Genomic DNA, 25,423 nt, shown 5'->3' on the forward strand with positions numbered 1-25,423 from the left:
CAAATGCGTTTGCACTTGTTCGCTCGTGAATGTGGTTATTTCAAATGACGCCTGTGCCGTGCGTTCTGTTTTCGTCCGTTAGTGCATATGCCAAACCAAGCAGCAATCGCACCCACGCATTCATTTGACCCCGCGCGTTCATTTCCCCCACACCTCCCATTCGCAGGGTTGGCAACTCGTGATTCACTTACCCACTGACACACTCATCCACCCACCCACCTCACCATCTAGCTACCCAACCACCCACGCATCCAACCACCCACTCGCACCCTACTCGTGCACTCATTCACCTACTTGACCACTCACTCAAACACCGTCTTGGCCACTCAAACACCTACTTACTCACCCATTCAGTCACCCCACCTCACCCACCACCTCGCCCACCCACTGAAACTAGCACTGTTCAACGTACATACACTGCCGTCTCAAACCCACCACTACCTAACGCACGTTGCCACCCCGCAGGAGCTGATGGAGGGCATCATCGCACACGAGACGCTGCTGCTGTCGGTGACGTCGGCCGGCGGCGAGATCGCTCGCGACTCGCACACGGCCGACTCGGCGCTCATCGCCGAGCGCATGGCCTCGCTCGCCCGACGCTGGGAGACGCTTCGCGACGCGGTCAATGGCAAGCAGAGGAGGTGACAGCCGCACTCCTCGTGCTCGCGCAGGGGCCGGCTAGACCAGGGGGCCGGCTAGACCAGGGGACCGGCTAGACCAGGGGGTCGGCTAGACCAGGGGGTCAGCTAGACCAGGGGGCCGGCTAGACCAGGGGGCCGGCTAGACCAGGGGGCCGGCTAGACCAGGGGTCGGCTATACCAGGGGGCCGGCTAGACCAGGGGGCCGGCTAGACCAGGGGACCGGCTAGACCAGGGGACCGGCTAGACCAGGGGACCGGCTAGACCAGGGGGTCGGCTAGACCAGGGGGCCGGCTAGACCAGGGGGCCGGCTAGACCAGGGGGCCGGCTAGACCAGGGGGCCGGCTAGACCAGGGGGCCGGCTAGACCAGGGGGTCGGCAACCTGCGGTTCCGGAAACTCTTGGGGCGGCTTCTCCTTTGTGGATCTTTGGGCTTGGGGCCCCCCTTGCGGGCAGCCATTAAAATGTTTTTTGTTATCTTAAACGTCACTTGACACAAAAATAATAAGCAATGTATTAAATATGACAGGGAATCGGTGACTACGGAATGTCTTGGTGACGACAAAATGAACAGTCAAACTGTATTGTTATAGAAATAACATAAATAGACATCTATTTTGTTATTTAATTGAGAATGTGTTTTGTCAACTGCTGTCTGCCTGCTGTGTGTTTGTGTATATGTACAAGGAGCTCTGCGTGTGATGCGGCTCTCAAACTATTTTGGGCAAAGACAAAAAATAAATTGCTGCCCTTCTTTGAAAGGTTACAAACCCCTTGGCTAGACAATGCTCTCCTGCCATGTAGAGATGTCAAGCACGAGGTGTACCGGCTTTGGCGGTGGTGCCCGTCATCACGCGGTGCACTCGCAGGGGCATTGACATGGTCCGAGCAGGAGAGCGTTTGGCCGCTCCTTGCCGGAGGCTGTGCGGTTCGAGCCCAGCGGCCACCCTGGTAAACGCTGTGGTTGTTAACAGTAAAGTGCTGCTGCTGCTATGACTACTACTACAACACGCTAGAGGTCCCGTGATTTATAATTCGAAAAAGGACTATAGGCCCATTGTCGTGCCGGCGTCATGGCCCGAATTTGCTCAATTTGAAAAATCTCGGCGCAAATGACTCGCCTGGGATTACATGCGCGGCAACATCGCCCTCTCCTGGCAGATGCCACCCGCCTGTGAAACGCCGCACCTTCGTGACGGCCCCGAGTGGGTCAGAACGATGCGAATACCGAATCCACTCAATTGTCGACGTCGTTGTAACGAACTGTTAGGTGCATGTAACATTTGAGTGAGCTCTCTGGCGGTCCGTTGCTTGTGCTCTGCTATACCACATTGGCGCTGGAGGCTGGAGGAGGAGGAGTGGTGTCCGCCGTCCCTTCTTCAGGAGGAGCTGTGCGACCTGCGGCTCTCACTTGTCGAGGCCGAGAGGCGATCAATGCCCCAGCAGCTGCCTGGCAACATCAGGGGCCTCCAGGAGTGTCTGGACCAGATACAAGTAAGCAAGGGGGTTTACTTGTCGATTTAAAGCTTTCGTGACTGCAGGGATTCATATTCTTGGTTCTTTCGGTGAAGTCACATAGAAGGGAAATAATTAAAATAAAACAATACAATTCTCACGACGTTAAGATTGCAACACAAGCAATCATCATCAGGTGTGAAAACCACAACAAGAAAATGTTTGAACCGCCACTTTTTTCAAAAATGTTCTTGCTGTGGTTTTCACACCTGATGATGCTTGCTTGCTTGTGTTGCAATCGAAACGTCGTGAGAATTTTATTGTTTTATTTTTTTTATTATTTCGCTTCTACGTGACTTTACCGAATGAACCAAGAATAAGGGGGTTTAAGTTCTGAATTAATGTTTGCCGGGTCGCTGTTAGACCTCAAGTAGGCACGAGGCTCATAGCCCCGAAGTCATGACGATAGGTATACTGGATGTGGTGTGCTGGGTTGTGTCAATATTTTCTGTGTTGATATGAACCGCACAGACCCGGCTTAATTTGAGCTCTGCAAGTAAGGTTTTACAGGTTTCTAGTCGGTGCTCCGTCAATGGAGGAAGAGCAAAACCACACGAACTCTCTTCTACCAGCTTAGACAGTGGCACACAGTCCGTCGTGCTCTGACTGTAGAGATTGCTACAAGTGAAAGGCCATGCGAGAGGGCGTGTGGCACAATTTAGGCACCAGCTAACGTAGAGTGCGGTCGTGTCGTTACGGTTCTCTGCGGTGAGTAGCAATGTCTTTAAAAGCAACGGGCGCTACGCCTCTCTAAATAAAATTTACTCTGAACCGCTTGCGTGTTCCGAGATTCGGCGGTGAATGGAACACCGCACCGTGCAACTTGCAGACGTATTGGAATGGGAAAGAGTTAATAATTCACATGGGCACAGTGGCTTTCCATCTTAAACCTCATGTTCCTAGGGGTAGGAGGATAAAAACACAGGGCAGCTTTCACGAATACATTTCGATCCATGTTTTTCTGCTTCGTGGTCAGCAAGTTTAGTTTTGGTCCTTGCGGTAATGGCAGGGACCAGCGCTAATTCACTAAAGCAAGCCAATACTCTGCTGGCACTTGCCGAGTTGAGCCCCTGAGGCATTCTTCAGAGCACAACATTTCGGCATGAGACTTGATGATTTGCTGCCTGTATATAATTTATTAAATATATATTATTAAAACAATATATATGAAAAAAGCCAACATTTCCGCCGCAATTTTTTTATTTCCACGCTTGCACGGGCGTGCTTGCGCGTCCATTGTGTACGTGTGCTAATGCACGAGCATGTTTTGCATTTTGAAAGACGCCCGCAGTGCACCTAGCCCGGCACCGTTTATTAGAGACTGATGATGGTCGTCGCTTCTTGTGTGCGGCGTTGGCTGCGCTTCGCCGGTTTTTGACCTGGAGGCCAAGGGGACGCGAGGGTTACGACATGGAAATGAGTGATAATTTGGATTCTGGCCTCATCCGTGATCTCATCACGTGCTTAAAGTAAAGCGCAGGGACTTGTATTTTCCGCTCAATGAAATTTCACGACGACAATGTTTTTTGTACACGCATTGGGCACACGCACAATACGGTCCGCATTTCGCGGTTCTCTTTCGGCAGGCCGCAATGCCAACTGCCGCGGATGTGTGTCGGCCTTAAACGTACGCGCCGGCCGCTTCGCTTACGGTGGACATTGAAGATCCGGCGACGTCATTTGAATAGATTGGGCCTTGAGCTGGCAGTATGGTCCAAATGTGCCCAATTTAAAGATTACTTACATTTTTGTTTCAACCAATTGGGATTACACGGAGCAGTCGTTGCCCCCATCCTCTTCCCCCTCACTGGCAATACCAATTCCCACATGCAGGCCAGATGTCCAGTCTGCCTTGTGCCGCACAGGGGCACCCCCAGTGACAGCTGTCCTTACACACGTGTGGAAATGAGATGTGTGTGAAGTGCTGTGAGATGCCCCCGGCATGTAGGGCACTTTAAAATAACAATTACAATTATTATTCATAATTATAATTTTCATATGAAAAGCAATAAATAACCAATACCTGTGGGTGGGGGGTGAGGGCGTGAAGACCAATTTAAATAGGTGAGTTTTTGCAAGACAGCACTTGCTGTAAACATCTCCAACGACTACTGATTGTCTCAATCATTTAGCAAAGGCAAAGCGTTTCAAAGCGCGGGAGCTGCACCGGCAAAAGCTCCCCCCCCTTTCCCCGATAACACCCCAGGAAACGAGGCCCCGTCACCTCCCGGCGATGCCGACGCGTGTGCGTTGCAGGTGTGCGTCGACGAGCTGCCCGCGTGGAGGGAGCGCCTGGAGAGGCTGCGCGAGAGCGCACAGGAGCAGCCGCCGCCGGTGCTGGAGGACGAAGAGGAGGAGGCGGAGGAGGGGGGGATGGGAGACGCCAAGGCCGTCTGGGCAATGCCCGACGACGATCAGATGCACGAGCTCTCCAACCTCTTCCACCTGTGGGACAAGGTAGGGAGGGAAGCCCTTCACCCCCCCCCACCCACCCGCCTGCCTTCGCTCGCTCAAAGTCATAGACGTCGTCGTGGCCGAAGGCCCCGTCGATGCCCACCGCACCGTGAGCCCAAAGATAATGGCAGCGCAGCGATCGCGTGAATCGCAAATGCGGATTTCGCGCGCGCGGTTTGTTTCGTCTATCTTGAGCCCAGCAATCGACTTTGAATCGATGAAAGGGGATGCACTGTCACGTGCGGTCATGTGAGTAGGAACAAATAGAAACACATCTCCGTTCTGTGTTTCCACGTATAATTACATATATTTGTAATTTTACTAGTTCTATTGGCTTTCCAGACGAATATTGTTCGGCAAGAATATTCTGTACCGGTTTCGATCTTCGTCTCATCATTTCTTTGGAACTGCTTTTTGTGTTTCGTTTGTAGTTGTTCACCCACACTTTCTGACCCCCCCCCCGACTGGGACATCTGTGAAAAGTAGCATCACAGCTCGTCGGAGTCCTTCTCCAGTCCGAAATAAACACATTCCTGCGGAGGGAGCTGGTAGGAACGTTGGGTTGTTAGGTCAATGGCCAGGGTCAACGGCGGCGTGGTGTATTCTGCAAATATGCCCGACTGTGAGAGCGGGCACAAGCCGGCGTGAGTAGGTTAAACGTTGAGTTTTATAAGGGCACCACAGGGTGACCAGCCCCTCCCCACCCAGCCCCTCCCCACCCTCCCCACCCAGCCCCTCCCCACCCTCCCCACCCAGCCCCACCCTCCCTCCCTCCCCACCCAGCCCCACCCTCCCTCCCCACCCAGCCCCTCCCTCCCCACCCAGCCCCTCCCTCCCCACCCAGCCCCTCCCTGCACGACGGACTGACGGACACAATAATCCCCTGTGGGCTGGTGTAACCAGAAGGTTCCTACCAGTAAGATTCTGATAACTCTGGTCGCTTGCGGGCACGCACCCCGCCCCCCCCGCCCCCCCCCCCCAGGTGTCGCACGAGTTGCCGGCTCGCTGGCGCGAGGTGGAGGGGCTGCTGCACTCGATGTCGCGCCTCGACGAGCGCTCGGGGAAGCTGCTGCCGGCGCTCGCCGCCGCCCGGACGCGGCTGTGGACGTCCCGCGACGAGGCGCCACCACCACCGCCACCGACGCCGGGGTCCGGCGTGCAGGTGCGCACGCGCGGTGGGAGGATTCTCGCATGGGTTAACTTTTTGCCATTTCGACGACGTATGCCAGAGGTCGCAACCGGGTACCCGATCCCCGTACCCTACCCGATACCCGGCTACCTGTACCCGGCTGGGTACGGGTACCAGTTTGCAACCCTGGTGCGGCCGGGTACGGGTACGGGTAGACCGTGAGTCACTGGTGAGTAACTGTTTGTCACTCATTTCCCAAGGTCTTGTCTCTTCTCACAATTCAAGTTCCTAGAATCAACCCACCCGCACCTGCAACATGGCTTCATCCCAGAGGTCGCAATCTGGTACCCGATACCCGTACCCTACCCGTACCCGGCCGGGTACGGGTAGGGTACGGGTATGGCCGGGTACGGGTACCCGTTTGCGACCTTGGTGCGGCCGGGTACGGGTACGGGTAAGGAATCAAAACCCGTTTGTGACCTCTGACGTACGCGTTATCGTACGTCATTGGTTTTTCTTCCGATTTTTCGTTCCGATGACGATTCCGTTGCGGCGATGTTAACATGCGCACGTGTACGTCATCGGGATGGAATCAGAAGTAAAAAGCCGCGCGTGGAAGGCGCGTGGCACAGTTTGGCGCCGGATATCGTAGTGTGCGGTCGTGTCGCTACAGTTCTGTGCGGTGAATGCAATGTCTTTAAAATCAGCGGTGCTATGCCTCTGAAATTAACGCTGAACCACTTGCGCTTTCCGAGATTCGGCAGTGAACGTGACACCCAACCTGTAACTTGTTGTTTCGGCATCGGGAAAGGGTTTAAAGTCAGCAGCATAAATGCTCTCAATTGAACGGTGCACCGGATGAGCGAAATATCTGCATGTTTTGAAAACGTGTTGTGCTGTAAACCGGCGCTGTAGAGGCAGCGGGGGTTGGTGTATCGGACTAATGACAACTTGTTGAGAGACTCAAATTCCCGTGGGCATCCCAGTGCAATATCCTGGCTCGCCAGCAGAAAGTATGACAGCAAAGTGTGTGGACTGATATTATCTGTCCCTTTCGTACGGGATAGAGTGTTGCCCCCTCGCATGTGGGGTGGGGGGGAGCTTTATCAGTCAAAATTTCATCCATCAGCCACGTATAAATAATATCTTTGCAAACATAACAATTTTGTCGGGTGGTTGGAGCGTCAATGACAAGAATGTTGGCGTAAAACTACCACCACCACGTGGCCTAACCTAAAAAACAAATCTGGGTCATGCAAGGGGAGGTGTTGGTGGCACGATTGGGCAACAGAAATTGTACCAGCAGTTGGACACCAGGCTCAGAGTGTGGTGTGCGAACCACTGCACCACGGAGCCATTCCCTCCTTTACGATATAGTATTTTATTCCTGAAATAAACTTTATTTCCCTTTGGGCTAAATATTTTATAAGTAGGGCCTGTGTAAAAAATGTGATTGTAGCATTCAATCTAGCATTTTGCGGCAGAGGAAAATCTGAGTGCGGACTCCGTGAATTAAAAACAGCGCTTCGTGATGGCATTGGCAATGTCGTTATGAGTAAAAGTGTGAGAGTAGCACTTAAAATTCAAGCCGCGCAGACCTCGCCACTGTTTGACATTTGAAAATTTCGCAGCTGACTCTGAGCCGAGCGCTGCTGAAAACAGACCGCAGATGGCCATTGTCGATAGCTGCCCAGTTGCTGCTACCCATCACTTTGCCCACTACAAACGCGATTGATTAACTCCAACTATGCATGCAATTTGTAATAATCGAAACACAATATTCTCACGTACACCAAGTTGATGTGTTTACCACGAACATGAGAAATTGTAATTGATGGGCCCGATTCCTACTCTTAGTTTTTTCAGTAGTCACGTAGGTAAAAAATGAAATTAAAATTAATAAAAATAAAATAATAAAAAATCACGACTTTTCGGAGGCAACACAAGTCTCCGTCATCAGGTGGGACCGTCACAGCCAGATTTGCTGTATCAAGTGAGGCAGAGATTCCAAGATGCAAGTTCTTAAATACAAGTTAAGGGGGAGGAGAGGGGGGGAGCTTATCAGAATGTGGTAGCCAATGAATGTAACGTATCGGGAGGGGGGAGACTTGTGTTGCCTCCGAAACGTCGTGATTTTTTATTATTTTATTTTTATAAATTTTTATTTCATTTTTTACCTACGTGACTTTACCGAAAAAACTAAGAGTATGAATCCTTGCAGTCACGAAAGCTTCAAATTTAGAATTAATACCCTCTATATTCCTGTTGCACGCATTGGTTTCACTCACCCCCGGCTCTTGCGTGCATTATGTACTGATGAGATTCGGAAAGTCAAAACCGGTCCGGAGTTTGTTCGCTTAAAAATATGCTACAGCAATACGTTGTTCCAGGAGGGCCAAATAGGCCAATGGACTAAATTGTAATTTTATGTTTGCGTGATGAAACAGACCCTTGGCTCTTTGTAATGTATTTATTTACCCAAAAGCCAAACACGTACATGGTTAACAGAGGGGGTGGTGCGACAAATTCCTTTCGTTATCGCACTTTGATTCCACACTCCCCACATCTACGCTCGGTTTGGCTCTTGCGACCAATATCATACATAATACAGATGTTTTTGGTTAGATTGTGTAAATATATAAATGTGTCTTTAAACCCGCCAACCACGCGACAGCCAATTAGTAAGGTTAGTCACGTAAACAGAACATGCCAATTTGCTACGAGGACAGCACACCGGTGTGTTGGAGAGTAAATCCACAATCTTCTTGCTTCTTTCGGTAAAGTCACGTAGAATGGAAATAATAAAATAATAAAAATAAAACATAGTAAAATAATAAAATAAAATACTATAAAATAATACAATTATATTCTAATATTCTTATTTCTATTCTACGTGACTTTACCGAAAGAACAAAGAAGCTGAATCCCTGCAGTCACGAAAGCTTTAAATCGAAAATTAAATCCACAATGTTTACAATCGACGCTCACCCATCTATATTCTCAGCGCCTTGACCGACCCAAACCGAGCGGCGTGGTGAAGTGCGGTGAAATAGTGCTCATGACCTGCACAGCATGGGTAGGTCCCCTCGTCCAAGATAACTCTATCCAACACGACGGAAATACCCCATCGCACTTTGTTACAATGCTCCATGCTAGCGCACGTGCGACCCGATTGCACGCCTCGCAGTGCCGGTGAGAGCCACGGGAGGGGGCCCTTGGTGGGCCCAACCGATCGTCACCGCTAACTCATCACTCGCAAGCCATATCCATCCACAAGGTGGCGGCAGCGAATAATACGATTTTAACATGATGGGCATTCGTAAATCAAGCGCTCTCGTAGGTAAAACATTAAAATTAAAATTTTATTTTTTTACCTACGTGACTTTACCGAAAAAACCTAAGAATATGAATCCTTGCAGTCACGAAAGCTTCAAATCTAGAATCAAGCCCTCTCCTCGACCGACGCCTCCCCCATGCCGTGTTGACCATACTTCACCGCACTGGACAGTGCGAGTTGTTGGAGGGGAGCGGCTCCAGTGCTGGTTCAGATATCACTCGCCACTGATGTTCACCTTGGACGGGCTTGTGGATAGGAAGCAAACCTTGGTGACCAGGTTCAGAAACGCGTGTGTTAACCGCTCTGCCACCGCCCCCCCCACGACCAAAGTAAACCAACGTGTACGAAAATAATACATTGTAATTACTGTACTCGTCTGTAAACACACGGCTGGCCCTTGCAGCCTTGCGAGTTTGGTGACCTTTAATTAAAGAGCATGGCTGTAACCCAACAAAACAAGGGCACAGACAATTACGCCTGGCGCTGTTGGAAAGCCAACGGGGGGGGGCGGGGGGGGGATCATCGCCGGCGTTGAACGGCGCCGGAGCCAGCCATGCCACTTGGTCGTGGATTCTCGGATGGCATCTCGGAGGATGAGCCCGGCTACGTGGATGAAACACCCGCGGGGGCACACGGTATCCAGCGGGCGCCAGATTATAACGCGGCCCTTGCCAGAGGGACAATTGGTGCACGGTGAAATATGGGCGATTTTACCGTCTTCATCAGCGTCGTCGATTAATATATTTAACGCGGTTCATATTTTATTACTGACGACCAAATCACCAATTTGCGCGCCCCAAGCTCGTCAGTTCTGAGAAAGCAAAGCAGCCTTGAGCAAGTGCTTGGATCGGTGACCAGCAGACGGTCACTTCAGCAAATTCCGCTGTTGTACTGTACTTCTACGCCCCCCTCTTGACGCTCACCGCATTCACCAAGCTGCACTCAGCAGTGTGGTGAAGAATGGTCATTTTTAAGCCTGGCTTTGAATATCTGGATTGCTTGCCGCCCGTGATAAAATCCAGGTTCTCAAGGGTTGTTCGTCTCTCTCCAAGTCGCCAAAAGAGTGCACAAGAAACGATCACATAAAATACGATTTGCTGTGCAGGTGGCATACATATAGGCCGTGTCTGCTTGATGAGGGATTATCGACATTTTCGCATAGAACGCCTAATGTGCGTTTCTGCAAGTCGTGCAGTAATTTAAAGTGCGATCTTTTAATAACGTTTTGTTCATGCCAAGGAAGGCTGCAGTCTTCTTTTGTTCTCAACCCTGCCCTGTTTTTGGCTTCCCTTTTTCCAAAGGAGAGGGACAAAAAATTAGAAGGATAAAATTTGGGTTTTCACTTAATTTGGCTCAATTTCACATCTGGGAATTCCAAACACCGATTTAGTTTACAAACAATATCACAGTGCAGCCCATGGGTGGGAGTCCACCTTCTACTGTGTAATTGGGGGAAAAAGGCCACAAAAAAGGCCCATAATCACGATGGTGAGATGTTATCTCCCTCGCCCGGAATACAGGAGGTCTTTGGTGTTCGATCCTGACCCTGACGCCGGTATATTTAGATTTTGTATGTTCTCCCCGTGGTCACGTAGGTTTTTTTCCGGGTCCTCCGGTTTTCCCTCCACATTTATAAAATGTGCGTTTCGAGTATAATTTGGCTGTTACAAATTTCAACGCAATAAGCCACTCCATTCAGCTAACATTTGTGGCCAGGTCGCATCTGAACATGGATAAAAAAATGTTTTATCATGGCACGTGCCAATAGTACAATCGGAATAAACTATGGGGGAAGAGGATATAATTCGTTTTTATGGTAATGTCCCATGTGCTAGGCCTTTTTCAAAGCGCTGAAATATTGATGAGGAAAATGTTCTAAGAAATAACATAAGATAGGAAAGTATGTGAAAGTAATAGTACCCAGTGTAGTTTTTTTTTAATGATTGATATAACAATCAATGATTTGTAATGCGGGACATGTACGAAATGATAACTTTAACGTTTTATCTCCACAGAAGCCGGAGGGTTTGGTGCCCTTTGACCTTTCTGCCGTGAACACTTTGTTGGCCGAGGCAGAAGAAATGGAACGTGCGGGGGTTTTACCAGAAGAGCTTAAGGTGATGTGTTCAATGCTAACAGCGAGGATCGAACACAAATGCTTGTGACTTCTCGTTGATGTACACCAGGTTGGTGAATGGCAGTTGTATTTGTAAAGTAGGTTGATAGTGGCCTGCTGAAAGGCTGTATTTTTCCACAATTCACAAGGGGAGGTCACATGCATGGCCATGAAGTCATTTCATGAAAATGTAACTTGGCTATTATCTGATTAGCTGTCCTACGAAGCAATGTGAAGTGTCCTTTTTATTATTATTATTAATATTCTAAGAGTACCGTTAAAATATATCGGGTGATATTCACATCTTGACAAAACGGACAATGCATTGCATTGGCAGCGCTCAGCCCTGGACACTAAGACTGGTGCCAACCCTGGGCAATCATAACTATCAAGAGTGGTTTCATCATTTGAAGTGGTGGTGCTCACCTGATCAATAATAATAATTGTTTATGGTGGAGACATCGGCTTCTTTTTTTAATGGACAAAAAATAACATCAATATTTTGTGGTTTATTTACACATCATGATCAGATATTCATGCAATTTTACACAGTTTTTTTTTTTTAGGAGTTGTGTGGTACAGCTCTCTGATGCGTTTTCGTGTCGTTCGGCACGATGTCCAACGTTTCGTTCTCCATGCGTTTGAGAGCCGCTTCAGCAACTGAGAGATTCTTGAGTAACTGAAGCTCCCCAGCACGTGGGGGCGAAACGTCGGACATGGTCTCAAACAACTCGCGGTACAACCCGAAAGCACATTGGAGAGCTAAACAATAAATACCACTGGTCAACAAAAAAAACATTTTTTTCTGGCCTGGACTTTTGCAGCTGTTTTAGACTAATTTCAGGGTGCTGATTCCAAATATGATCTCAGATTTGCTCTATCACATCTCATTTTTATGCTATCGGCATACCTCATTTTCATTGATTTTACCCGAAATTAACTCTGTCACTTATGATTGCAAGTTGTTGTGGTGCTGTATTTTTAGGATAGTGTGCTTATAATATAATTTTATGTAGATATCAACATTTAATTAATATTTTTCTTCTGCAGTTTTTATTGAAAATGCAATATTTGATATCTCAAAAACCTGATGTGATAGACAAAAACTGATGCCAGATTTGGAATCAGCACCCCAAAATTACCTTAAAACCGTTGGAATACCTTATGCCAGAAAAAGTGTGTTGTCCAGTGATATCTTTAAAAAATACGAGTATCTTGTCTTGGCGAAAGCCTACCGAGCTCATGCGTTGCCTCTGGGGCAAGGAAAACATGGCATATGTATTTGAGAGGCGGGTGTTGTATCATACTAGTAAAATGACATATCACTGTTGTTGTGTTTACAGGTCACAGTGAGGAATTTGCATACTGAATGGTTGCAGTTTAATGAGCTGATGCGAGGCCTTCCAAAAGCCAACGAAGAGAAGCCTTGCTTTGTTGATGCAGGTATCTGAACCCCACATCACATAAAAATAAACTAAATTTCGATTTAAAGCTTTCGTGACTGCAGGGATTCATCTTCTTGGTTCTTTCGGTAAAGTCACGTAGAAGGGAAATTACGCTGTCTTTCCGACAGACCTGTTCTTCACCTGAGGACGGCTGCTTGCGTTGTGGCCGAAACGTCGTGAGAATTATTTTATTATGTTTTATTTGTATTATTTTATTATTTCCCTTCTACGTGACTTTACCGAAAGAACCAAGAAAAAAAGAAACTACTTAAAAACATATAAACTAGCTGAAGCTATAAAACTTAATTTCCATTTTTGAAGTGTTGTTACGGTTTAATGGGTCGAGATAATATTTATATTTTGGAAGTAATAAATATGCACTTTGCTTTGAATAAAAAGTCACCTGCGTTTCTTGACAGGTCATCATTTTTGGCCCCAAGTAGTGCAATGACAAGCCTGCTAAATAAATTGCAGGCTGCTATCCTACAGGAGTTTTTATTACCCCCCCTTTCTTGATCACGAATTTGTTGGATAATTTACGCTGAAACATGCAATTTGCAGACAGCCTGTGGTGCGCTTTAAAAGTATGCTATGTGCGCTTCCCTGCTCCTGTGTCACCGCACTCGCTGACTGTGCGTGTCCTTTGGTCTTTCCTTCCATCCATTTATCTGCACATCTGTCCTTCCCTCTCGCCCTCCTCATTTCGTCTTCTTCCAAGTGCCTCTTCTTTGAATTAAACTGTCTTCAAGAAAAATGAAAATTTCCTTTTTTTAATCATGATTAGGATTAAGTTATATTGGGGGCGTGTAGAGTTAAGCATTGCTCGCCCAATGGCACGCAGTGTGATTTATCTTCCTGTGGCAACATAAGCTTCAGCTATGACAAGTTCTGAGTGGGATATTACTTGTAGAGTGAAGGTTTAATAATCAAAGACGCTGAATATTTCAACTTTTACATATATAAAAAAAGACAAAAGTGTGTCTGCATTAGTTTACTTTCACATTAAAGTTCCCGATAAAGAGTTTTACGCTACATTATGCTGGGTGGCATTCACTCACTAATATGCAAATATGGAGGTAATCGTTGCGAATTTGCACTAGTCTCTGTTTATTCAATTTGAATTCGGGAAACTATAATAACATGCTAATTCAATGCAATCTTACTGACGTTTAGTTAAACTAACATTTGATCAAATTTTGACTTAACTTTCGTGACTGCAGGGATTCATATTCTATGGTTCTTTCTGTATACTCACGTAGAAAAAAAAAATCAAGTGATTAAAGCCATCACCCCAACCGTGAGAAAGGAGCCATCTGAGGATCCAATCAAAACCACCTTGCCATACATAGCAGGGGTAACCAAAAATATTTCCAAAATCATTAACAAACACAAGATCCAGGTCCGATTTAACACAGTATATAAAATGCATGATCTGATCCCATCTGTGAAGGACAAGATTCCTGACATGCAATATCCCGGCGTCTACAAACTAAGCTGTATCTGCGGCAGCAGTTACCTTTAGGAAACTAGGCGACATGTCTCGGACCGTGTTCGTGAGCATAAGGCAGATTTGAAACACGGCAGGTCCAACACTTCTGCCGTGGCTGATCATTATTTTAATGCAGCTGGCTCCCACGAAATTGATTTCTCTTAGAAGATGGTACTTTGCAAGCCTACTGGCTATCAACAAAGATTCGTTCATGAAGCCATCCATATTTACAGATACCATTTCAACCGAGAGGATGGTTATAAGCTCAGCAATCATTGGAAAGATGTCATCAACCACTTTTGGTCAACCTCTACCATCAGAAGTGTTGGTGTGTGGAGCGAGGTGCAATGCTTTGATTGGTGGAGACCTACTGCCGGTGTCGGAGCCCTCTCCTACATTAGCATTAGCTGCCCCGCCCATCTCTAAATCTTTATAAACAGCTTGCCCTCAGAGGCTAACCTCCCTGTTCCTGATGACGACCGCTTGTGTTGCGATCGAAACGTCGTGATATTTTTAATCACTTTATTTTGTTATTAATGTTATTTTTTCTATCTACGTGACTTTACTGAAATAACCATAGAATATAATATTTGATCATTTAACATCATCAGTCCATGGCTGGATCAAGGCCTGTTGTGTTAGTATGTGCCAAGTAGTTGATATATATATAGAAATGTTAAATTTCGATTTAAAGCTTTCGTGACTGCAGGGATTCATCTTCTTGGTTCTTTCGGTAAAGTCACGTAGAAGGAAAATATTTTATTATTTTCCTTCTACGTGACTTTACCGAAAGAACCAAGAAGATATAGAAATGTTCTTTCGGACACATTCCATTTCAGGCCCTGCTCAAGCCCACTAACTTTTCGTCACAGTGAACTATTCACGTATTCCACTGTACATTTCTCTCTTATTCCAAGTGTGCGTCTCTCCATGTGTCTTTGTGCATTTTCCAGTTGTTGTTCCATTGTTTTGCGAGTGGACCACGTTTAGGAACGATGTCAGAGGTGAAGAACATGTCTGTCGGAAAGACAGCATCTAAATGACGCTGTCTTTCCGACAGACCTGTTCTTCACCTGAGGACGGCTGCTTGCGTTGTGGCCGAAACGTCGTGAGAATTATTTTATTATGTTTTATTTTTATAATTTTATTATTTCCCTTCTACGTGACTTTACCGAAAGAACCAAGAAGATGAATCCCTGCAGTCACGAAAGCTTTAAATTGAAATGTCAGAGGTGTTACGTTAAATATTACAATCGTCTTGTGTTTTAAGGGCCTTTGATGGACATCGCGTGGGTTTCTGCGACGCCATTGTCTGTGAAAAGCGGTCCAGTCGTTGAGCAGCACCACCATCTTGCAACATGCCAGGATGATGCCTTCCCAGAATTCCAAGCGCGCGTTGCAGGGCTCTCCGATTGGTTGGCTGAGCTCGAGAAAAGATTGACACCACAACCCGTGACCTTTGGCGACGTCGATGACATAAACAGAGAGATTAAAAAGCTAAAGGTAAAATAACATCGAATGTACACATTCATTGCATTGGCTTGTGCCCAATACATAAAGATTCATAAAGGATACATATGCATACCAGAATGCACTCAATATAGTCATTCACTTGTCAATTAAAACATGCTTACGGCCCTTTTATCAATCTGCTACTGGATAAAGGCCCTCCCCATGTCGTGCGGGTCATGGGGAATTTATCACCATACTTTACCACTCTAAGTGTGAGTTGGTTAAAGCAGGGAGCATAAACGCAGGAAACATAGCATGGTGCAACAGTGAATTTTGCTGCCCTGCCCTGGCCTGCAATGAAAGAAACACTAAATATGCAACTACAGCGGGCACACCTGTGTAAGTGACATCAGGAGTATGACGGTTCAACCTTCCCGGGGGGCAATTCGATGAAGTGTCATCGCAGTTTAGTGTCGTGATTCAGTTTAAAAATGTTGCTGAATGCAGTGGCCACCAAACTGGCTGCGGGTTGATGCGTGAAACCCATGACATGAAGCGTAACCTTAATCTAAGAACATCGATTCTTACACACTCGACTTAATGCGTGTATCGTGAGCTTCGGAGTCGATTTTATAAATCGGCGAGTCAATGCGTTGTTACACCTGCACAAGCTGAATGGTAGCGCAGTGTACAGACTTTCTTCTCATCTCAGTCTCTAAATGTTTCTGTGGTATCACATTTGCATTGGCGTGGAGCCAAAACCAAATACGTATGGTCTACTTGCTACATTTCATGTGTATGCAAATTCGGGCATTTGTAGAATTAAAAAAAATATCTCGGTAAATAAAACTTGGGTGTTTTGATGGTTGACTTCCATCATCGTGTGTATTTGTGCGTGTGTGCGTGTTTCGTGGCAGGCTGTTATGCGTGATCTGAACCTCAAACGGCCGCAGTTTTATGAGGTCATGACATCAGTTGAGAAAATCCGCGCTGGGCCATCACGTCTCTGCTCCAACGGTTTGTATCAAAGTGTTTCCTGGCGTTAACCTCACGGTCGCTGCCTCTTCTGTTTATCCGCGCAGAATTTTTTACTGCGGGGCATTAAGAGAGATCACTTTCAAGGGAGCCATGCGTCTGCGTGTGATTTTTTTTTTTTATCCCAGAAACACCCCGACCCCCTGTTCACCTTTTGCCATCAAATGAATTGGATAGGCGTGGTGGTACGCGGTGAAAACATTGCCGTTGTGATTTTCTGTGCAGATGGCGTAAGTGTTGGCCGTGTTTGTTCGGTCAGAGGACGATGGGCATTTTCGCACGGACACCATTTCTTTTCTGCAAGTCGCTTGGTGACTTAAAGTGAAATGTTGTTAATTTTGTGTTTAATGCCAAGGAAGGTGGCAATTTTCCTTTGTTCTCAAAAACGTTTTTGGCTCCCGTTTTCACACCCCGATGCAAGCAACCGTTGCAGCCTTCCCCTCAACACTTTACATCGATTGCTCATCTTATCCCGTCGGCTTCGAGAATGTTCCCCATAAAGCAACGCTGGCCAAAGCAACGCAAGCCACTTACATTCCTGGCAAGAGCTGCCGCCGCTGGTGACTTCGGATTTATGTTTGATTACCAGAGCACGCAGTGCGTCACGTTGCGTGTCGTCTTCAGGCTGAAGGGACCATATCATGATGAGCGAGAACTTCTCGGGTCGGCTTGACCAATGTCGTCCACATGATGTCAAGTTGAAGGACATTTGTAGAACCATCTTGCTCGTCGCCGACATCTGCGTTTTTTCGTGTTGTTGTTGTTGTTTGTGACACCGAAGCGGCAACACAATTATGCATGGGGCGGCACACCTTGAGCGTGCCCCGGCATTTACGGTGACAAATTAATCCGATTTGCATTTTAAACAGAGGCTCCTCGGCTGCAATTGCGGAGGAAGCGAGCAGAGTAATTAATTTAGACACGCCGGCATGTGCGCACTCACGGCGCAAAGTCCGCGGACGAACATGCGGTGCGTGAAGCTCACCGTGGCGGAACACATTTAACCATTTCGCACGTGATTCCTCAACAAAGGCCACAAAGTGGCAATTCCCGCAGCGAGTGGAGTTTGTCTCAAAGTTAACTTTTATCGCCGTCTCGGGGTCAATTAGCCGTGAACGTTAAAAAGCCTTGAAATGAAATGAGCAAATATCGGATCCATTGATGAATCAATTACAATTTATTATGGTGCTCAAGGTAAAAATATAAAAAAAAAAATTTAGGTAAAGGTGCAGCCCTGCAATTACTTGCTCATTCCACTGCTGGCTGAAGGTCTTCCACCAGAAGGAGCTCAAGAAAGAGCTCCTTCTAGAGAGGGTATATTTTCATTCTCCTCCACAATGACCATACTTCTTGAAAGAGGAGGAAGTACTCATAGTTGACCCCGCCACACGCGATCTGCCCATCGAATTGCAGCATACCCGTTCATACTGCTGGGTAGATAGAAGTGGAGGGAATTGACAAGGAAAAAAAAATCAAATCGCCATTGTTTGAACTTCCATGCCGGGCATATGAACCGACGGACGTCTGGGTTGCAAGTCCAGCGCGTGCTGACGTTTACCACCACGGCAGCATCCACGCCTCGTAATGCCTGTGTAGTATAATAGCACCAGCTAGTGGCCAGCAGCGGCAACTGTGGTGGACAAACGGTACACGTGCTGGTGAGCATACACACGGCTGTGTCGGCAGGGTGGTGGAACTGGGGCAAGGGTCATGGGGGGCCCTGTCTGGAAGCCCCTGGAACTTGCTAGTGGGGTCGAGAAGGGAGCCGCGGTCAGGGCGGAGCCAGGCCGCGCTGGGAGCATAAAAGGGGCCGAGAGCGGGAGCTCAAGGCTGCCCGTTCTGGGATTGGATCATCTCCTCGTTGCTGTCATCTCGTCACCATCGTCACCATCGTCGTCATCGTCGCTGCCCTCTTCGCCCGACATTGCGCTGCTAGATAGTTGTTGGCTGTCTCCGTCAGCGCCGTCGGTGTTAGACGGCTCGCGTTGTGTATAGGCTAGCGACTGTAGAGTGTGCAGGCGAGAGCGTGGGTGTTCAATACAGAAAGGTGCCTCTACAATCCTCGTCTGAGAATCACTGACGCTACATTTCGATTTAAAGCTTTCGTGACTGCAGGGATTCATATTCTTGGTTCTTTCGGTAAAGTCACGTAGAAGGGAAATAATAAAATAAAAAAAATAAAACATAATAAAATTCTCACGACGTTTCGGCTACAACGCAAGCAGCCGGTCCTCAGGTGAAGAAACAGAGCTGTCGGAAAGATGCTACACTTGCATGGAGTCGCACGTTGTAAGAATTGATGGTTTTATTCGCGTATGTATTTAACCCTTTCCTCCTCCGAGACGTCTGCAGGGTGGGTGTCCCGTTTATCGCTGAATTTTGAAATGCGCAAGCCCCTACTTCTCTGCTGTATTTGCGAGTGAATGTAGGAATTATAACTCTGCCAGATAAGAGCGATGCTGACTGAGGCTCTGTGATGCCGATTGGGTCCTATCACTTAACAGATGCACACAGGGCCCACTACAAAGCGCACTCTCTCCAATGCTCATATTATTTTGCCCTTTGTTCAATTATTCAGCTGGTGCGAGAATTGTAGCTTGACATATTATTTCTGGTGCGTTTCTCCCTGGCGCAAGAGGGCACAGCTCATTCTCCTACCAAACTATCTCGCTGGTTTATTATACCAGAGATGCTCCATAGGCAAATATCACGGCATATCACATATCACAAGACTAGATTTCTTTTTAGTTAACGTTTTGATGAGATCCTGGGTTTAAATGATGTACAGTAACAGAGTTTAGCCGTGATCTTAACCGAGATCTCAAGTGTAAAAAGTTGCTAGCTCTCAGTCCAGTCAGTAAGGGCTGCGCGGAAAACATTAAATGCACTTAAGTTAATTTCTTAATTCGGAATTCAATTCCCAAACCATGGCTGACATTCGTGGCGTGTGATATCTGAACTGGTCCTGTGTCCCCCCCCCCCCACCTCGCCCTTTCACCAAACTGCACTGACCAGCATGGGGAAGTATGGTCAAACAAACCCGCATGACTGTCAAGGTGTGGGGTGGTGGTGGGGGGAGGCATTCTTCCAGCAGTGGATTGACAAAGCGCCGTAAATTACCATAAACTATGAATGAGGCAAATTCCCATGATTTTTTTCCCACTCACTCTAAACTGTGAAAGTTCTGAATGTTGATTAAAGTGGGAAAAAAACAATCTATGAGGCTGCATGAGATCCTACGAAGTTCGCACGAGTGCCATTTTTGAAAACCCGTTTTATTCTCAGTGCAGACCAACGCCTTGAACTATGCATACGTCATTTGGCTTCATTCAACACGAATGATATTGGCCAATGATCGATTATTTGAACCACTATGGCAACTGTGCAAGGTGCGCGTGCGTTTGTGTGTGCACGCACACCACGTGCGTGTTTGCGCACTCGTGTGTTTGGTGTGCGCACGTGGGAGCATGCGCTGTGATCCAAACCTCTCCTGGGTTCAATTCCTGAGCACAGGTGAAGTGGCCTGTGGAACCGGTAGAGCTGTGGCTTCTCTTTGGGTGACTTTAATGGGTTTCCAACAATCTGTTCATGGCCAGCACTGGGGAGACAAAGGTGGCCAGGATTGGTGTAGGCAATGCCAACCCTTGGTGACTTGATTCAATAACTTGTAATGCTGACTCTCGTTTATTGTATTTTATGAATGGGCGTGTGTTTTATTCAATTAAATAATGCATCGTTGCTTCACCATGTAGGTTTGCTCGGCCAATAAAAATCATAATTGGTCATTGAAATTCTGAGAACAAATTTAGTTACTTGCTAAATGTTGTTGTCAGACTCGTCCGTTAACTCACCGGTGAGCCAAAACGATAACAATTGGCACGTTAAACGCTTGGTCACGTCGCAGTTAAATTACTTTTGGCTTTGTCGGGTGGTGGAGGATTCTTAGACACAAATGTGGTCGGATAATTAGTGGGCCTTCTCCAAAATTCCATTCCGAATCGTACATCATTGAGTTCTCGTACGTTTGTGCATTTTATTCTATTAAATAATACACCATCGCGTTCCTATTATTGAACATAGGCTTTTTCTCCCTTTCTGCGTGTGTGCGTGTGTGTTTGCGTGTGTGCATGCGTGCGTGCGTGTCCATGTAGTGGAACGGCTCGGCGATGGCCTGTGCCAGGCCGAAACCGACTTGAGTCGCCGTGTGCAGACGCTGCAGGCCATGTTCCTCGATTCGAGCCTCTGGGACGAGGTGAAGCACGAGGCCGAGCAGCTGCTCGACGAGGCCGAGGCCCGGCAGCTTCTGCTCGTCGTAGGGCCGGGACAGCCGGACGCTTCGAGCAGCTTGCTCGAAGCGTCGACGGAGACTCCGTGTCCGGAGCGGCGGCCGGACGCCGAATCGACGACGACCGGCGATGCCGAAGCACCGGCTGCACCCCGTGAGCTCGCCGCGAGCACCGCCGCCATAGGAGAGCCCAGCGGTGGAAGGCCGGGTGACTTGGACCTGCCGGGAGAGGTCACCGTGGAGAAGGAGGAGACGCTGGAGGCACCGGGGTCGGGTGGGGTGTGCAATGGCGTGGAGCAACGGAGCCGACCCAACTCGGATTCCTCGGCTGAGCTGGAGCCGGTGACTCGGCCGGGAGAGCTGAACCACGCCCCTGGCACTGGTGCCGAGGTGGAGGACGTGGAGTTCGTGGTGGTGCTCGAGAAGCAGCTGCTTGAGCAAAGGGTAAGGATAGGGCCTGGAACGATGCATCGGTTCTTGTGTTCACGTTGCACGTGTCGACTTGTGCACATCTGCACGTATGTTTGGTGGACTTTTTTGCACTGTACATAGCCAACCTTGCGAACGTGAATCGGTTATGCAACTGTTGTTAAGATGAGAATTGGAAGGCATGGGTTCACACAGTGACGTTAATAAGAAGGATGAAGATCAGACAGGATGGAAGGAGTTTTAGGCAAATATCTGCCTTTTGGGTCAGATAGAGATGAGAAGAAATGAAAGAGGTATGCCCTTGTCACGGATATTCACAGCGACATTTAACGTGTTTTTTGTGAATATTAAATGAGAGAAAGAAAGATGTAAACATCAATGGGGAAATGATTAACCATCTCAGAGTTTCTGATTGCACAGCCATTATAATAACTCAATGGGAATGAGTAAGGGGAGATTATTGTGGATCTCTAGAAGGCTGTAAAGTTGTGCTCGAGATCAATGTGAGCGGGGGAAACAAAGGTTTGGCAAAAATATTTCTCAACAAAATGAAGATGTTTGTTGGAGGGACACAACTGGAAAACAGCTTATGTACACCGAGAGGTCAAAACGGAATTTCATTATTGAGTTGAATGGTGACCCTCGGTCGTGACAAATGACCTTATCCCTGGGGGGGAGGGTGGGGTGGTGGAATCATTCTACGCCCCCCCCCCCGCACCCCCTAGTAACGATGCGTTTGCCATTCTGACCCCCGCCTGCATTATGCAAGTTTCACCATGAAGGGAAAGTCGTACACCAAGGTGATGTTTATTTATAGCGCTCGGCTAACATTGCGGATTTGCCCTTTTTATGCACGTGGGGTCTTAATTTATAGAGCGATGTTACCACAACGTTTGCTCCGAATGTTTTATTTTTACAAAACCCATGAACTTGGAAATTGCCTGTGTTTGTTGTGAAATACTAAATTAGGTTTGTTATTTTTTTTGTTTGGTGGTTATCTCCATAATTAGATTTTCCGATTTTTGCATGAACTAAGAAAATGCATTTTTGTAATAACACCCTTGATAAACATAAGACGGGATTTATGTAAAGTATATTCCATTACCAATTCCTTGATTATAAAAATTTTGCGAATTTTTAAAGTGGGATTTTACACAACACGGTGGCTCTAATTACCGCCGTGACATGGATGGAATAGACAAAACGGTTAGTAAATCTTTGGAAGGTGCGTACTGATAAATCATTAATATTTATACCATTTTTTTTTATCTTCTCAGCAATAGTTATAAAGCCAATTTAAGTTGGATTTGCTTGCAGGGCTTCTGGAAAACTGTGTAGGATTAAGGTGGAATGCATCTTTAGATGAACCACAATCGTAAGAACGACTCTAATTGTTTGGGCAGTGACGCAGGCCCAAGTGGTAGGGCTTCTGCCACTTGTGCCAGAGGTTAGAGGTTCAAGCGAGGGTGTATTAATCATAAACAAAATTAAGCACGGTCTGTTTCCCATTGAAAGTTAAAGATCCCATGACTATTCATGAAAGAGTAGGCCTTTACACAAACACCATCACATTCAATTGGTCTCGAATTGTCTCGAATTATCTGGAAGGCTAATTAGCCCAAATAACTAAAAACACATGCGGAGGATTTCTACTTATTTACGTTTTTACCCATAATGCTGCCAACGTCAAATGAGTTTGTACAATACATAAAAATGTGGTTATGCACTGAATTTGGCTAAATTCCTGGTCTGCGATTCGAATTTTGGTTCGACTGTCATACAGTGAACTTTGCTCCCGTGGCTGAGTGGGTTGGGAACGTGATTTCCTCTAACGTGTGGACCACAGTTCACTTCAAGGGGTCACCCTGCGATATTCCACTCGATGGACCGTTCTCTTAACATGAAGATTTGCGCTGCTCTGCTAGAATCTTGACAAATTCATCTCTTGACACGACGGCGATTGCAGAAATCCGGAACGCAGTCGTGGGAGAAATTAACAATTGACGCAAGTCTCCGTCGGTTTCCTTGGTCGTGCGTCGGTGCTTGCAAATTCGATCCCAATATCCTCCTCTTCGACGTCCTCACTCCATCACGAACGTCGCAGCACACCTGCCCACAGACAGTCCACCGTGGCGGAGGTTTTTTTTTTAATCGTAACAAACCCATGAAGTTTTAATTTGTTTTTTTTTTACAGCACGCCGCGTGGCTCGCATGACCCCCTGGGGTGTCAGATTTCTCGGGGGGGGGGGAGGGGGGACAGTCTCCGATGCAACTGGACTATTTTAAAGGAGGTGGAAGGTAAAAAGTGGGGAGATGGCACCCCCCCCCGCCCAGCTGCTGCCCCAACCAAGCGAGGGACACCACATCAGGGGAGAGGATGACGGGAGTGGGGAAGTATAACCAACCTAATGTGGAAGACCTTAGGGGTAGGTGGATGGGGGGGGAGGAGTCGACTGTGGTTTTGTCCTCGGCCTGCGCACGACCAACGCAAACGCGCCACTTATTTGGTTATTTACGAGCGGGACCTGGCGTAAAGTGCCGAGAATTAAATTAATCCAAATGGCATGTGTGAAAATAACCGTCGTTCAATTACGAGGATGGGCCGCTGGATTCTGTGCCGGGCGGCGCCGCTACGCACGGCCCCGGCAGGGCAGGTCAACTCATCGCCCCGTGTGCCACAGGAAACTCATTTTTTTTAATATCCCACACACGCACGCGCGCGCGATTTTTCATAATTAAGATAATCCGGAACGGCCACTTTTTTGCATTTTGCGCGGCGCGCAATTTAAGTATTTTTGTATCGTGCACACGGGGAGGGGGCGAAGGTCGGCACAAAACAGAGGGGCTGACCACGGCCTGCGGCTGTGTCATCATAACCGCGCTGTGCTCTGATGGAAATCCTCGCCTTTTTCATTGAGAACGCGGCGGCCAGCGTCGCCCCGAGCCGGTGATTTCGTCCGCGGCGGTGCAGGCGGCGGTTTTCCATCACTTTTCTTTTTACGATTATTAAACCAAAAAAATGTTGGACGCGGCTGTGAGCCAACAGCAGAGCGGTGCATCCTGGCAAAGGATTTGCGGCAACGTGGATTTGTCCGGTATCTAAATATGCAAGCTGCAATGCAAGACGTTTTACGGAAACGGGTGAGCATACCACTGTGATGGAGAGAAAGAGAGAGCGAGGCATTGGCGGGGAACACAAGGACATCGTGAGCCTGGACTTGAACAGGAGTGGCGAGTTGGCACCAAGGATAGGTGAGGGAATTGGAGTTCAAGACCACGGAGATAGCAGGAGGGGGATATTACTGACCTATAACCCACACTGACCAGCGTGGTGAAGTATATCAAACAAGCCCCTATGACTGTTGAGGCATTAGGAAGCCTTCATCCAGCAGCGGATCAAGGAAGGCCGTATCATTATGAACATGTTATTCATTAACAGTAGGGCATGGAAAGATTCACCCCCACCCCCACCCCTCTGATTTGATTACCATCATTCAGGATCGCAGTGCGATTAAATTATTTAAATGTTTCTGGCATTGCAGTGAATGGTGGCCGGGGCCCTTTTAGTGGCTCTTGGGGGTGACGTGAACCCGTTCAGAATCGATAAAGCATTCATTAACGGGGTGTACGGCCAGCACACCGCCCCCCCCTCTCTCCGCCCACCACAACAACCGATGGATCCACTGCTGGCTTTCCTCCAGGAGTAAATTTGACGGAGGCTTTTCAGAGTTGCTTCGTTTGTTTCTGTTTTTGCGACCACCGCCCGCCTCTCCCCCTCGAGCAGGCGTTGATGCAGGAGCAGGAAGGGTGGCAGTCGGTGCTGGACGCGGCGCGAGCCGAGGCCGAGAGGATCCAGCTGGACTACTCCGTGGACGACACGGCGAGCGTCCTGCAAGAGCTGGCGGCCCTCGAGTTGCGGAACAAGCACCTCGTGCAGCGGTGAGCGACCTCCAGCCGGGCACGTGAGCCCGTAGCAATAGTAATAATAATAGCGTGCGTTTTTGGTATTCCCGCGCCATTCTCGTGACGCAAGGGATGTCACGACAAAGGTGTGCCACGTTTCGCCTACACGGTCTGCGTTACTTTCCCCAGTAGAGGT

The 25,423-nt window shown here is 47.8% G+C and overlaps 1 protein-coding gene across 1 annotated transcript in view; it reads left to right on the plus strand.

Moving 5' to 3' along the window:
• LOC144947799 (dystrophin-like) overlaps positions 1-25,423 on the plus strand; it is a 330,156-nt gene that overhangs the window by 73,660 nt on the left and 231,073 nt on the right. Inside the window, exons 22-31 of the mRNA XM_078877152.1 lie at positions 466-641; positions 1,982-2,132; positions 4,410-4,610; positions 5,590-5,769; positions 11,089-11,190; positions 12,533-12,632; positions 15,394-15,626; positions 16,493-16,592; positions 20,762-21,339; positions 25,109-25,263. Of these exons, the coding sequence (XP_078733278.1) occupies positions 466-641; positions 1,982-2,132; positions 4,410-4,610; positions 5,590-5,769; positions 11,089-11,190; positions 12,533-12,632; positions 15,394-15,626; positions 16,493-16,592; positions 20,762-21,339; positions 25,109-25,263 (1,976 nt within the window). The remainder of the gene's footprint in view (positions 1-465; positions 642-1,981; positions 2,133-4,409; positions 4,611-5,589; positions 5,770-11,088; positions 11,191-12,532; positions 12,633-15,393; positions 15,627-16,492; positions 16,593-20,761; positions 21,340-25,108; positions 25,264-25,423) is intronic.

Source organism: Lampetra fluviatilis, chromosome 47 (assembly GCF_964198595.1).
Source record: "Lampetra fluviatilis chromosome 47, kcLamFluv1.1, whole genome shotgun sequence".
Taxonomy (NCBI): Eukaryota; Metazoa; Chordata; class Hyperoartia; order Petromyzontiformes; family Petromyzontidae; genus Lampetra; species Lampetra fluviatilis.